Source organism: Eutrigla gurnardus (genome assembly GCF_963514095.1).
Source record: "Eutrigla gurnardus genome assembly, chromosome: 4".
In the NCBI taxonomy this organism is placed as follows: Eukaryota; Metazoa; Chordata; class Actinopteri; order Perciformes; family Triglidae; genus Eutrigla; species Eutrigla gurnardus.
This window is the reverse complement of record NC_139918.1, coordinates 16,742,748-16,756,897: the sequence shown is the minus strand read 5'-3', so window position 1 is coordinate 16,756,897 and position 14,150 is coordinate 16,742,748. Positions and strand designations below refer to the sequence as shown.

Below are 14,150 nucleotides of genomic sequence, written 5' to 3'. Positions count from 1 at the left end.
TTGCAGTACAATAACGAGTGGAGGACTTGTCAGAAAAACGTGCTTGATATGCAGTACATGACCAACCACACAAACCGTCCAGCTGAAATCAACAAAATTATGTTATCAATGCCTCAATGCACCTCAGCTGCTGTTTAACATAAGCAAACAACGTCAAAAGTTTGAACTAAAACAGCGAGAAACACAGATGAAAAGTAAACGAATAAATTAAGATTAGATAATCTGCTGACAGAAGTCATCATCCTGGATGACTGAGGTGAACGCCTCCATACTTCATTTTGGATATTAATGTCAGCAACAATTTTACTCATGCTGTAGACTTTGATCAACATTTCAATTGTTTGAAAAAAACACACACAAATGCTTCTCACTGCTTTGCCACTGTCTTAGTGAAGATCACAGCTCATTACTTTATTTCTACTTACTGTAAATGAGCACATTAGGACACCGCTGTTTATTTTCTTTCCATTACATGTAAATGAGAAGCACTAGGAGATGAATGGACTCATAGAGGCACAAACCGTTTTCTGGCCTGAGTAAAGTTCACAGATCCCTCATATACTGATGGCTAACTTTAACCTCTGCGTTCACAGCTCCACTATTTACTTTATTTTCTGGATGCAGTCAATGGTCTGCAGGAAGCATTGGTCCAGAACGAGGGAATACCTCTGAGGAGAAGGATGGAGAAAGGAGTCATTCAAACCTGGAATGACAAATAGGTGAGGCTGTTTACGTACGCTGTGTTTACATAAGTTTGTGTTTGGTTTGGTGGGTTATTGGGCATTTTGGAATAAATCTACACCTTACTGCGTAATACAGCTACATAAGACAATATTAAAATTGTTTGGCCGAGTGTAATTTATTTGAAAGTGATGACACTCTTTAATGGCCGAAGTCAACAAGAGCAGTCACATTAATCTGTGGCAATATTGGTTTTTAACTGGAATTACACAGGAAAAGGAGTAGTGAACATGCAGCAATAAACTTGATTTAAAATCCAATAGCTAGTAAGATCGGCCCCCTTCCTATCACCTACTACAAAATAAAAGCTTCGGCTTAAATATTTGGGAAAATACTCGACATGCTCTCCTGCCCTGCCTACATTTTTATATGAGGTTGTGTTATGGCAGATTTAAAAAGCAACCAAACAAGATTTTATGAAGTTAAACATTTTCCCTGGAATTGGACGCACTTAGGGTCCATGACAAGTATTCGCTCCATCAACACCCTTTCTGACGCACATTGCTCCATTTGATACACATTTGGCAACCCTGCAGGGCATGTGGTCATAAAGCGAATGGTATCTCGTCCGTTTCTCCAATGACACATCTGACTCCGCTACATTAAAGGGTGCCTCACCTTCTATCCAGGAGGTATTCAACACAAGCTGTTTTTTGTTACTCTGAGCATAAAGGCTTTCTTCATCACATCCAAACTCTGATATTTTTGTCTTGTGGCACTTTCTCGCTCAGTCCAATGGGGACCTGCCAATCTCCCACAGGGTACTGGAAGAAATAGTGCGGTATTTGAAGCAGCACACTAACTCAGCCATGGTTTTAAATTAAGCGTGATGTGGAGTGAGAGGAGAAGGAGGAGAGGGGTTGGGGATGGGCTTCTGCTAAAAAATCCTTTTGGCTACATCGGAAAAAAAAAAACTCGGATGTTAGTATGAATGTAGAGACTCCCAGCAGGCTGCGCGTGTCCGAAGCTAAGATCGCGTATGCTGTACTGTACATACGTGCCACATGCTCTGGGGAGTGTACGGAGGACTACAGTGGGAGTTTGTGCAGCATGAGCCCGCGTTCACTTACAACCACTATTCCCACACAGCTGGTTTCAAGTCAGAAATGATTAGCAGTAATATTTAAAAGGAATGGTATCGTTTTTGGGAACTTAACTTAGGCGTTTACTATTTGGCTTGGCCTGTCACGCATGTATGTACAACCATCTGGGGCCAAAAAAAACTCAAACGCTAGGAAGGTCATAGCCATGAATGTAAACAATGTATTCCAAACATTTGGTCAAGATTTGGTTACCCGTTCATTGATTAAATTGGACGTACCATTAGCTTACAAAAATGCTTGAAAAAGACATCGTTGCTCTCTATACCTGTAATGCGCTTAAGGTTAACATACGTAGATTTAACAAAATGTGACAGTGACATTTATAAAATAGCAAGCAGGCATCAAACATCTCTGTAATCAGTAGGAGCACTTGTCTGATGCTATCAGGGTTAAGCTGGTAGCGCTGTACTCAAGCAGTTAAACTGAGGTCGCCGGAACGCACAAAGGAACCGACACAAGCCATCTTTAAAGGACTCGCGTGGAGAAAAACATCGAGATCCGTGTGATGTTTGTGTGGCAGAAGAGGCGAGCCCGTTTCCTGCAGGCTGCTGTTTGTCACATGTGACAGGAGAAGGTAGGGCTCAGCTGGACGTGAGGTTGAGCAGGGACCTGCCAGTTCCCCTGGTTAGTGTCTAGTCTGGGCTGTCACCGAGCCTGCAGGAAAACATGCTTGGCTTGTCTCATCACGTCACTGCCGAGCTGCGGGGTCATGGTGGAGAGTGCTCTTTAGCAAAGCCCTCAGCGCCACTGTTTCCTCCAGCTAAATGACCAGCCACACAAGTGCAGCACGAACATGTCTTTGCAGCCCAAACATGCGGCTTAGAGTAAGCATAGTCCATGGGCGCCGTGTACATTGCCACCAATCATTATTTCTGTCGTCTGGTGTGTATCTTATAGTTGAAAGATAACAAAAAGGCTTTGTTTTCAGGCAAGGCATCTGCAGTGTTGCCACAGTTAAATAAATAAATGTTTACAAATGCCAACCGATTTTGGACAGTTGGACAGTATCTTCAGTCAGTCTATTCAGTTCCTGTTGCTGAGCTACTCCTGACACCCTGAGGGACTCAGACCTCTGGGAGAGTCGTGACAGCCCGAAGTGAGACAGAGTCAGAGACAAATATATGAAATTATTCAAATCTGCTTGGCATTGCCACATCGCATTGTCACTGACATTGGCATACCAGCTCCCTTATTACTTGCACAGACCTTAATTTCTACTAATCTAATCTACTTTTTTCATCCCCAGCTGCTGTTCCATGATCACCATCCTGCAGCTCTCCTCCCGGTGCTTCTGTTCTGCCTCGGCTACATCTCTTTCTCTCTGAGAGTTAGAAATGAGTTTAAAATGCTATTCCTCTTGACGATGACTGGAGTTGGATTAACAAAACTTCAGTTGGAAGTGAATAGATAGTATAAAATTGATATAAAAGTATATACTTCATATATTAAACTGGTAAAATATAGTAGTACTGAAGGCTGTCAAAGAAACTGTACATATCTGGGTTTCAGTGCAGTCCTTAGTATTTAGACTGAATACACAAGTAGAAAATGGCCTTGGAATGGGTTTTTACAATGGACCACCAATAAATAGAATATCTTTGTGGTGCAGTGTTGCAGCATTCCATCACATCTTATTAGAAAGTGTCACGTTGATGGCCGTGGTGAACCAAACCAAGAAGAGAATAAGAAAATTGGCAAATAAAGATATCCTACATGAAAAAGCATCTCAAAGGTTCAAGGCTCCTCTTACAAACAAACTCCCAGCACATGGATACTGTCACCTATGATGCACGCTGTCAGCAGCAACAAGAAAATGCTGTGCTTTTGGATAAGAGTAATGATGTGGATTTGAACAACAACAACACGTACAACTAACAATGTACCGTTGACAGATGAAAATTGAGAGCAATACGTAAGAGGAAAAAAAAACCCACGTGTACAGTGTATATTATTTTGTATGTAGGACGCAAACCATGTCAAGGAGTTGCGGATGCTTTTATATTCATTGTTCTGGGCCATCAGTGCTCACATCAGCTGAACATTGTGGACATTTGAAGAATTTGGTCCCCTGAGAACAAAAATGGTACAATACTAAAACATAGTTTTTGTGGTACATAAATTGATATGAAACAGTGCATCTTGAGTCACTTTGTTGTTCACTTACTTGAATTCTAGACTCCTTCCCACGGCAGGCAGAACCAGTTTATGACGACATTAAGAAATTGATCTGAAAACAAGTTGCCAGACGGTCATATTAACAGTAATCTCTCTTTGACTGCAAACATGTGATGCAGCAAACAAAATCAATAACCCGATGACAAGTCCCCCATCAACCAGAGTGAATTGTGAGGCAAGACACCTTAGAAGCCGGTCTTACAACAGTTAGCAGAGGAAACTAGTTTCAGGTGTAATTATAAGATGTGTCTGTGACGTATTGCATTAAAGTACGTTTATATGTATTCATACATAATAAGCATTAGCCCACATACCCTGTAGATGTTATTCTCTTGTTAATGGCTCCCTCTTCAGTGGGAAACTTTGAACTGCAAGTTGTTGTCTTGACGTTGGACTGTCTCTCCTCGCCTCCTTCCTGCAAAAGCATCCATACATTTTCAATTAAAATACTTTGAAGTCAAATACAACATTATTTTGTTGCTGAAGTTAGTTTATATGTAAATTTCATGATTTTTCATTGAATTGTTTTTATTACCTTGACAGAGAGTTGCTGCATTTCCTCCTCTAGTTCTTTGATCCTGGCCTCTTTCTCAGCAACTACCAGCTGGAGCTTCTTGATTACGTCGTTGTGCACTGAAGACTCACTGCTCCGCTGTATCGGGCCGCGCCGGGTCTCCTTGCTCTCTATGTTCTGCTGTTGGCTGAGCTGTCTCAGCACCTCCTGCATCTGACCCAGCTGCTTCTGCCAAAGGTAGAAGAGGCAATTCATGTTAAGAACAATGTAATAAAGCACTCAGACCTTCCTCCAACAGTCCAAAGACATGCAGGATGGGGATAGGTTAACTGCCTGTAGGTGTGGATGTGAGTGTGAATGGTTGTCTGTGTCTACATGTGCGATGGACTGGTGTCCTGTCAGGGTGTACCCTGCCTTCACCCAATGACAGTTGGGATCGGCTCCAGGTCCCCCGCGACCCTGAATACAGGATGAAGTGGTAGATGTGGATGGAACAAAGAGCTGAATTGTGTAGTTAATAAACCATGAAATGTTTAAAACATTTCATGCCTTTCATGGAGCATTTGCTACTAAACCACAAATTGTCTGATGGGCTTAAATTACGTTATTCAAACATATTTAACTCACTAGCAGAGAGCCAATATCCAATATATTCCGTTTACATTCAATCCTTCTACAACCAGTTTCCGCACTTTACTTGCTTGTCTGTGGTTAACAAAATTCCAGTCTGTTTGCTCTTATAAAACCCCAAAAGCTCAAGAAAGAAAACCCACAAACAAATATGTAAGAAAACCTCAAATGTCGTCTGACATGCTCCTCTCTATAAAACTGCGACATACACAACTTGTGTGATAGAAGACACATACGCCAAGTTGAAATGTTCTTCTTCTTTGATCTAATGCCTTACCAGCAGAGCTTTCACAAGCTCGTCGTCATGTTTGCCCTTCTCCAGGAGAGTGGAGATCTGGATCTTCAGACATTTCATCTCCGTGGACAGAGATGTGTTCCTGGCTTTAGACGCTTCCAGCTTCTTCTTCAAGTCTTCGTGGTCTTTTAGAAGGGCGTCATAGTCCGCTGAGATCCTCTGTGCAGTTGTGGAAGGAAAAAAGCTCATCAGTATATTCCTATATTTCAATTAATTAAGAGTTATGTATACTCACCTCTAATTCCTCCCTTTTCTCCTTCTCGATGGTGCGGATGTAACTGAGGTTCCTGTCTTGAGGAGGGGTTTTCTGGAGTGCCCCCATGCCCAGAAACTCTTCCTCTTCACTCAGGACACTCGGCAGTCTTCCCTGAGTTGACTGGTTCACCAGCAGCTGCTGCTCCAGATCCCGCACCTAAAAAACAGTTTTATTAGTGTTCAGTTCATTTGTTTTGTCTGTGGTCATATTTGTTTTTCATATTTGCCAAGCACTTTATTAACTTTCTAATGAAGCGATAACCTCATTTGAGAAGAACATTAAGACTTATACTTTTTAGCTTACCCTTATCTGAAGAGCCAATATCTGCTGAGAGCGACCTCTGAAACTCCCAGGGCAGCTTAGCAACTGCTGAAAGTTGACCTCCTCGCCAACCTCACTGATCAAAACCTACAACGACAGCAGCAGTTCATATTTTGGATTGCAGCTCACTGCTGATTCTTGAGGCGGTCAAAAAAAAAGGGAATACCTTCTGAGCCACTTTCAACTCGTGTTTCACCGATTGAACCTGATTGCGATACTCCGTCACTTTAAGGCGGGCCGCAGCTAATTTCTCCTGCAGAGATTTCACCACTGGATTGTCCTGCTTTTGAGAACAGACGATTCAAGATTGTGTTGTCAACATTAAAACTATGAAGACAGAAAATGATCCTTTAGGTGAATGTGAAATTTCACATCAGTAATTACCTCATCTTCAGATGACCTCCATTTCTGTGACTTTGCATCAGCCGGAGAGTGCACCAAAGCCTCTTGCAGCTGTCGAAAGGAGCATGAAATAACATTTGTTCATTTATTCTGTAACAATTCACATCAGTTTATTAATAGCATTATAAACAATCCATATTTAAGCAAATATGGAGCGTAAAACAAATTAGTAGTTGTGTGCGGAAAAGGTGAACACAGATCCAGAAATCAAATTAAATGATACCCCCAAAGCAAAACTTTGATACCTCTTTCTCAAGCTCTTTGGCTCTGTTGCTGTTTTGCCTGGATTTCAACTTTTCTCGCCCGATTTCAGCCATTAGCTCTCTATTCTTCTTGGACAGCTCAACAATCTTGGTGGCTGCAATATCCCCTGCCAAGTCTGATGTGCCTAAATGGGTGAGCAGATAAGTCACGAGGACGCTGTGGTTTGTCTTTAACGTTACTGTGAAGCAAATGTGGTATTATACCTCCAAACACCAGTCGTTCTTCTTCTCTTTTCTTCTTTAGGTGTTTCAGTTCAAAATCCCTCTCCCTTAGAAGTTTGAAGAGTCGACCATTTTCATCCTTAAGCTCCCTCAAACGGTCCAGCAGGTTCTGATTTTGATTCTCCTCCTGTGGCGGACTATAGGGAAGTTAATTAAAATCAACACTAAATAGATGAGAGTGAGTCATCTATTTATTATACTAAATAGATGAGAGTGATTAATTGTAAAACGGGGAAAAAACTTCACATCATATCTCCAGGGAATAATTCTAATATGTGCTAATTGATATGTTTTGTTCAATTAATAAAGTATAAAAAAACATTTGAGCTGGCACTGAGAAAAACGTTTATTTCAGCCTTTGTAAGACTCACCTGTGTTGGAGATTGTCTGCCCGAATGCCTTGCTTCGATAGATCCATGTCATCCCGGGGAACACTGGCATTTAACTCATCTGGCTCCATCTTCTGTTTCCTGTCCTGTTGTCTTTTCTCCTGCTGTTCTTGCAGTCTTTGGAACTGAAGCTGCCAGTCATTCAGTTCACCTCCATGCTCCATGATTCATAGCAAATAATCAACTTATAAGAGTGGGGAAATGACAAAGGAAATTAGCATTGTGACTAACAGTTGTGTGGGAATCTGGTATAGTAAGATCGTGATACATGAATATACATTTGAAGGCTGCAGTGCTGTTTAGTGACAGCCTACAGTTTTTATTTTAGCTGAAGGAAAACAACTGACCAAGTTTAAAAATGTGTTGTTTCAATAAATGGCGAAAAAGTGTGTCCATGAGTGTCAGACAGAGGCTTATTATTGATGACTCCACTGAACTAAATGTGACAAGTAATGAGCCGCAAACGCAAACGAACTAGTTAGCAAGAACAAAAAAGTAGCGTTAGCAATTAGCGAGATGACGTCGATGTTTATGATAACTTGAGTGTCTGTGAATACAACGAAAACAGAACTGTCATCCCAGGGTTAAAACTGCTTATTAAGTAGCATATTTTGATGTTGTATGGAGAGAAAAAAGCTCACCAGAAATGTATCCAACGTCGGGGAAGAGACTGCAGCAGCTTCATTACTGTTTGCGACGCTAGTGTAACCATAGCAACGGTACTCCAAAGACTTTGGACAAGATATCGCGATAAAGGGAATGTATGCATGGAAACTGCTACACTGTAGCAGATACTTTTGTAGCTGTTACAACTGACGGTGTAGCAGCAACACGTCAGTTCACATGTCTCTAACGTCAGTTTAAATATGTTTAAAATTTGAGGAACTGCAAGTGTCGCCTACTGTAAGCCAGTAGTTTACTTGTTTGTGAATAGTTTCAGAGAATTAGTTGAGGCGGTAAATGAGGAGTTAGCTAACATTTAACAGGTGATAAAATGTCAAATGAATAAGCCATAACGACCCATTGGGAAAAGTGTGAGAATAAACGTATATTTTATGAGAATATATAAACTAGTCAAGACTCAAGTGTTATTATTATAATTCGTATCATAATAATAATAATAATAATAATAGTAATAGTAATAATAGTAATAGTAATGATAATTATTATTGTTAATATTATTATTATTATATCATTGAGCAACATGACCACAAGAGGGAGACAAAGCAGCTTCTGTCAAACTGCTAAAGGTAAATAATCCATCCATCCATCCATCCATCCATCCATCCATAGTCTACCGCTTCTCCTTCTCCATGTGAAAAACGCCATCCACATATGTCCTTAGTTATTATAATGAACTCTGGAAAACGGAAAAGTTAAATACTAATCCTTGTTTACCTTATTCATCACTGGACCCATGTTTGAAGGTATCACAAACCACAAGGATGTTGATTTGTGTACAATGTATGAGTAATAAAAGCTGATAAACGTATAAATGCTTACACCCTCCACAGGTGGGTGAGTAACTGATGAATAATGATAGAGCCGACAAAATGAATGACTCAGATTTCGAAACACAGGACTTTTCTTTGGAGGGGGCGGAGGCCTTAGAGTCCATCACCACTACCTTTGCTTCTTCTTACTTACTGTTTTAGAAGAGTATGCAATAAAACCTCAATGGGGCCAGCCTGCCATCCTGCTTAAAAACTGCTCATCGGAACTAACTGCTGCATGCTGTCCTACCATTCAACAACCCTTGGAAAGTCACACTATTCCAGCTCTCTGCCAATCGCAGACAATGACTTTAGACCAGTAGCTATAACATTGAGTTGAATATTAGTAGTAGTAGTATCAAATTCAAGTTAAAATCAAGAATCAGCATAATGAGAGCAGTAATGAAAGTGATAAGAAAGAAAGACAGACATCCCTTCACTCTATTTACCATACATTTTGTATTCTGAATTCGAACGGTTACCTTCAGGTAGACAGTAGTTACAAAGCCAGAAATGTAATAGGAATACAAATAAACCCTTGTGTTTGTAGTTCACAAGAAGGAGGTGCTGTTGTATATTGTTTCATGTGTAACGTCTCCATGGCTTTTACGATTATCTCCTGTTTTATAATGCCTGTATCTTTATATGAAGTTTTTATCTCTCAGGGGATGGGCATCATTTTCCACGGTGCTCGTTTTTGGTGTATCACTCCGCCTTTGGGGACAATGAAGGGTATCTTGATCGGAACCAAACAGGAATGTGACGTCCATGCTCTCAGCTTGCATTATGTTGTCAGTGTAACCTGATTATTGGAAGTTGGCATCGTAGGACCAACAGAACGTGCAAAGTCACAGTGACACAGCAGTTCAGAGCATCTTGCATTCCCTGTTGAAATTGGATCTTAGGGTGGGACAATAGGCACGGAAGTATTCCAAAGCATAAAACAGTAAGATATCAGTGGTTTTATTCGATGGTGGGGCAATGTTCAAAAATGTGTAATGGTTTTTATTGTTTTTGTACACCAACTGTCACGAAACAGTTTCCAATGACAAGGAGTTTCGTATAGGGAAGTTTGACCTGACAAACCAGGAAATAACTTGCAATAAGCAGTGTGGACAGTGTACTAGGTGCATCCAACGAAAACAAATGCAGTCTGTTTTAATGTTCACCTGTTGTTGCAGCTACTTTATACACGTGAAGTTATTTTGGAGGCTGCAGGTTGTGGTTGAATTATGTTGTGTTATACTCAGAGGTGTTACTTTAACAATGTTAAAGTGTATTAGTTTTAGTGAGGTGTATATCATAAAATAGCTTTCCAACTTTGGGATTTCTTGTGAATAAGCTACAACGAGCAAAAAAAGTCTCAGTGTAATTTGGAGAGGTTTCAAAACATATACAATATCATTTCAGAGTTACAAGACTTGTTTATTTCCAGGGGAAAACATTAAAAACACTTTCTAAATAACTTAACAGTGCATCTATCTCAGCATATCACGCGGAAGGCAATATGATATAGTTCACTGCACAGTCAGTTGATGTACCTGTTACTTTATCTCATGAATACTTGGACCCCTGTATACCACAACATAATGATAAAAACACAAGAAAAAGAGGCTTTGCAAGCAATTCATATAAGAGGTTATTGAATGAAATAACATGTTTTATTTCTAAGATAACTCTATGGTTTTCTTCCTTTTCCCATTTCCATGTGATTACTTGATATAGTTGTTTTATGTGATAATCTGATACTGTGGTGAGTCACAAATCATTTATGTCCTTGTTGTTTAAATAATGTGAAAGCAAAGCCCCTTGTCTGTGGATCACATGTTGTCAGAACCTTCCACAACATACCCCTAATGCACTGGCACGCCCTTTAAAAAAGAAAAATAAAGTGGGCTAAGGTGCAAGCATTTCCATTTGGCAAAAATCCTTACATCAGTACAGAAAATAATATTGCTGGTGTTTTTTTGTTGTTTTTTTTAATCTAGGCTTAGCCTAGAGCAGAACAAAATTATGTTTTTAAATAATTTTGCTAGATGTTGTAGTTTTTCATATTTCACTCACACACCATTGAAATAGGAGGCAACAAAACTCTATCAGACCCCCCTACGCAGATATCAGATCAGCGAATGCACAGAGATCTATAGACCTACTCATTATAGAGGTGATAGCTTGGCCCTCTGGTATGCTACTTGAAGGAGAGGGAGTGCAATCAATAAGTTAAACCTATTTACAGTAGACGTGGGTTGACGAAGGGATGTGTGCATATAAAATTATGACACATCTGTAAAAATAAACTTTCCACACACCTTAATATGAGGTAATATTAAGGGACATAAAATAAGAGGGTAAGAGTCCATGTTCACTTGTTTTGCACTGCCTTCTGTTCTTCTCTGGGTTTGACAATGTACTCCTTGTACATGGAATACAGGACGCCTAAAACAAAGAAACGGAGAGATAAGTTACACAGTGACCATGCATCTACTCATCAAATGACATTTAAAAGCATCCCACTAAAAACAAAGGACAAATGCTTCGATTGAATGAGAAACACGACGATCCAAGCTACGTACCGATAGTCATGGCTCCGACCACAAAGCCTTGGGCAGCTACACGCATGTGGATGAGGTGAACTGACATTTTTGTATCTCCCCGACTTTTCATTTTCAGCAGTCTGTATCCCACGATGGCAAAGAATCCTGCCATTCCTGCAAGGAGTAAAAACAACAGATGAGTTTATTTAACGACTCACTAGAACGAAGTCAGCGTGTAACATCAAGTAATAACAGTGAGCTACGCTTCAAGGGACTGTGGGATACATTTCAGATGAATGGCGCCATGGTGACGGGTCCCGTCAACTTTTTGTTTGATGAGTTGTCTTTAATTAATCGCTAGGTATTACAAATTACACTGTGACATAACGTCTGTGGATGGATTTAAGGACCTGGGAAGGTTTTGTCGGGAAAATCCAAAAGGCTGTGACCTTAATGCACGCTCCCAAGTGCCTCACCTCTCTTCTACTCCTCTACAGCGCCGATAGTGTGTAGCTAACGTAGCAAAATACTGTCTTGAGTTAATATATTAACCCATAAATACAGACTCACAGATAATCTGGCTGGTAAATGTTCTAGTTTTGCATTTGCACATAACTTTGTCAGCTAAGGTTATGAGCTAGCTGGCTAACCGTAGCTTGCTTGCTAACTAACTAACGTGATCGATGCTCTTAAGTGCAAGGCACAGGTTAAAAAGGGTCATGACATCACTGAAGTCATTGCATCTTTGTTATCAAAAACATCAAACTGGAAATATCAAAAGATATTTAAATGTTAGTTTGTCCATCCTGTTGTTTTTGAATTGGCTACACAAATAAAGTTGACTATTTGACTACACTGTGCACTAAAACCTTGCAATGGCTTATGGGACCTGTTCATTACCCTGGGGAATATGGAATAAAACCAGCTTCTCATCTCATCTTCCCACCAACAGTCCAATTCTTAGCTTCAAAGCAGCTGACAAGTCCCTCTGGTACGTTTCTTGTTGTTTATAAATGTGCTATCCAAACAAAAACTTATTGAGACCGTTCTCTGTCTCAGCAACACACGTTCAAGATCTCAAGAGTAATGTGACTAAGGCTGTGGAATGCGTAAACATCTAATGTGAATAATAAAATATATATTCATGGGAAACATGTTTACTTTTCCCAATTGAGTCATTAGTCACAATGGTTTAAAAAAACAGTATTTTTAACAGCATACTTTTAGACAAAACTATTCTGTGAACTTAAATGTTCTTAAAAATCAATACCAGTTGCAGTAATTCAACTTGTATCATGATGTAACCTTTAGGGCAGAAGGGGTACAGTACTCACCCACTGGGACAAATGGATTCTCCTTTGCTTTTCGCATGAACTTGGACTCATTTTCATCATAGGTAGACATCCTGACTGAACAGAAGAGAAAGGGAAAGTTAGCCATCGTTGTATGTTCGATGTCATTCCCAACATGCAAGAGCATTCAGTATAAAGGGGAGGGATCCATCCATCGATCGAGCCACCTTAAAAATTAGTTGTAAACAAAAGATTACAGTTTTGGATAAGATCGACATTTGATGCTTCAAAAATACATATAGTGTTTAATTTGGTGCGCTAAGCTGTTTAGAACTCACTGTTCTGTTCTGATCTAATGTTAACACCACATGAGGTGGCCAGAGGTTACACATGAAGGGCAGAGGGGAGACATGTCCCGTTACAGGCCCAAATAACTTATCCTACATACAGGAAGACACACACACCGCTATGAAATGCCAGTTTACAGGTTTCATTTCAAGAGTCGTTTTGATCGCATAACAGAAACACCCCAGATAGTAAAGTCGACCAAACGAGCGAGGAAAACGGTTTTAACATCAGATGAAAACAATCAAATCGACTGAGCTGAGTCTTACTGGTTTGAAGAGTGAGTTGCTGATGAAATTGCCTTTAAATAAATGATCCGGAGAGGTTTGGCGACTCTTTAGAGGCTCGGATGTTAAGAGGAAGTAGCGAGCCGGCTTCGTGATGTAACTAGCATAACACGCGGGCTCTACGTCAGCCGCGTTGTGTTCAAGTCGTGAGAGAAAATTGGAAAAGTTGCGACTTTGAAATGTTTTCAAATTGTAATCTTTGACCTCAGTTCGAGTTCTGATTACATTGTCTGTTTGGACCACGTGTTTGGTAATTCATTTGGCTGGACCTTATGTAGCATAATGTTCCCTATTACACCAATATGAGTGGTCGCTGGTACAGTTAGTGCCTTCGTTATGTTACAGTTATACAATGATGTCAAGAATTCCGATGCATCATGAATGCAGCATCAGTTGTACAATCCCGTTGCAAAACCAACGACTGTGAAGCGACTGTGAGGTAACACTCCCGGCCCGGTAAGCGTGCCTTTCACGCTGCCAGCTCATTATATTACAATGTTAGCTGTAAATATAACATTACATTTATTTTCGGGGGAGCTAGAAAAACAAACACCTCTTTAATGGTTAGTTTTATAAAATCTATTCGTATGGTCTAGTTACGCCATACTCTGCATTACTCTTGAACCGAAGGTGGATGTTGGTGGAGGAGAATACTCTTGCTCCACGCGGTGATCTCTGGGATGATGTAACAGAGGGCTCGCGCAATGAGGGCTCGTGGACGTTCGCAGCTTCACGTTTCTTCAACGTGCTGCATCCGGTTCAGAACATTATAGCAACACGTGATTAAAATAGCCGATTTTTAAGAATAACCTTTCTATGACCCACTTTAAAATGACCTCAAGCACCTTGTCCTATTAGTGACTGATTGTCTCATTATTGTTGCAATTC

The 14,150-nt window shown here is 40.3% G+C and overlaps 2 protein-coding genes across 3 annotated transcripts; both read right to left on the bottom strand.

Moving 5' to 3' along the window:
* Positions 1 to 378: 378 nt before the first annotated feature.
* On the bottom strand, positions 379 to 8,001 carry ccdc13 (coiled-coil domain containing 13). 2 transcript variants are annotated; one of them, XM_084006814.1, is made up of 13 exons: positions 7,953 to 8,001; positions 7,294 to 7,495; positions 6,905 to 7,059; positions 6,683 to 6,825; positions 6,420 to 6,488; positions 6,202 to 6,315; positions 6,018 to 6,122; positions 5,694 to 5,870; positions 5,441 to 5,617; positions 4,555 to 4,761; positions 4,334 to 4,434; positions 4,009 to 4,071; positions 379 to 2,498 (listed from the first exon to the last, which is right to left on the bottom strand). In XM_084006814.1, exons 2-12 carry the CDS (start codon positions 7,473 to 7,475, stop codon positions 4,059 to 4,061), a joined length of 1,443 nt encoding a protein of 480 aa, XP_083862940.1. In that variant the 5' UTR covers positions 7,476 to 7,495; positions 7,953 to 8,001; the 3' UTR covers positions 379 to 2,498; positions 4,009 to 4,058. The 2 variants fall into 2 exon arrangements, with proteins under 2 accessions (XP_083862940.1, XP_083862939.1); XM_084006813.1 differs by lacking the exon at positions 379 to 2,498 and adding an exon at positions 3,764 to 3,912.
* Positions 8,002 to 9,751: 1,750 nt separating this feature from the next.
* higd1a (HIG1 hypoxia inducible domain family, member 1A) lies at positions 9,752 to 13,369 on the bottom strand. Its single transcript, XM_084007847.1, has 4 exons — positions 13,245 to 13,369; positions 12,673 to 12,747; positions 11,378 to 11,512; positions 9,752 to 11,240 (listed from the first exon to the last, which is right to left on the bottom strand). The coding sequence occupies exons 2-4, from the start codon at positions 12,740 to 12,742 to the stop codon at positions 11,167 to 11,169; spliced, it is 279 nt and encodes a 92-aa protein (XP_083863973.1). The 5' UTR covers positions 12,743 to 12,747; positions 13,245 to 13,369; the 3' UTR covers positions 9,752 to 11,166.
* Positions 13,370 to 14,150: the final 781 nt, after the last annotated feature.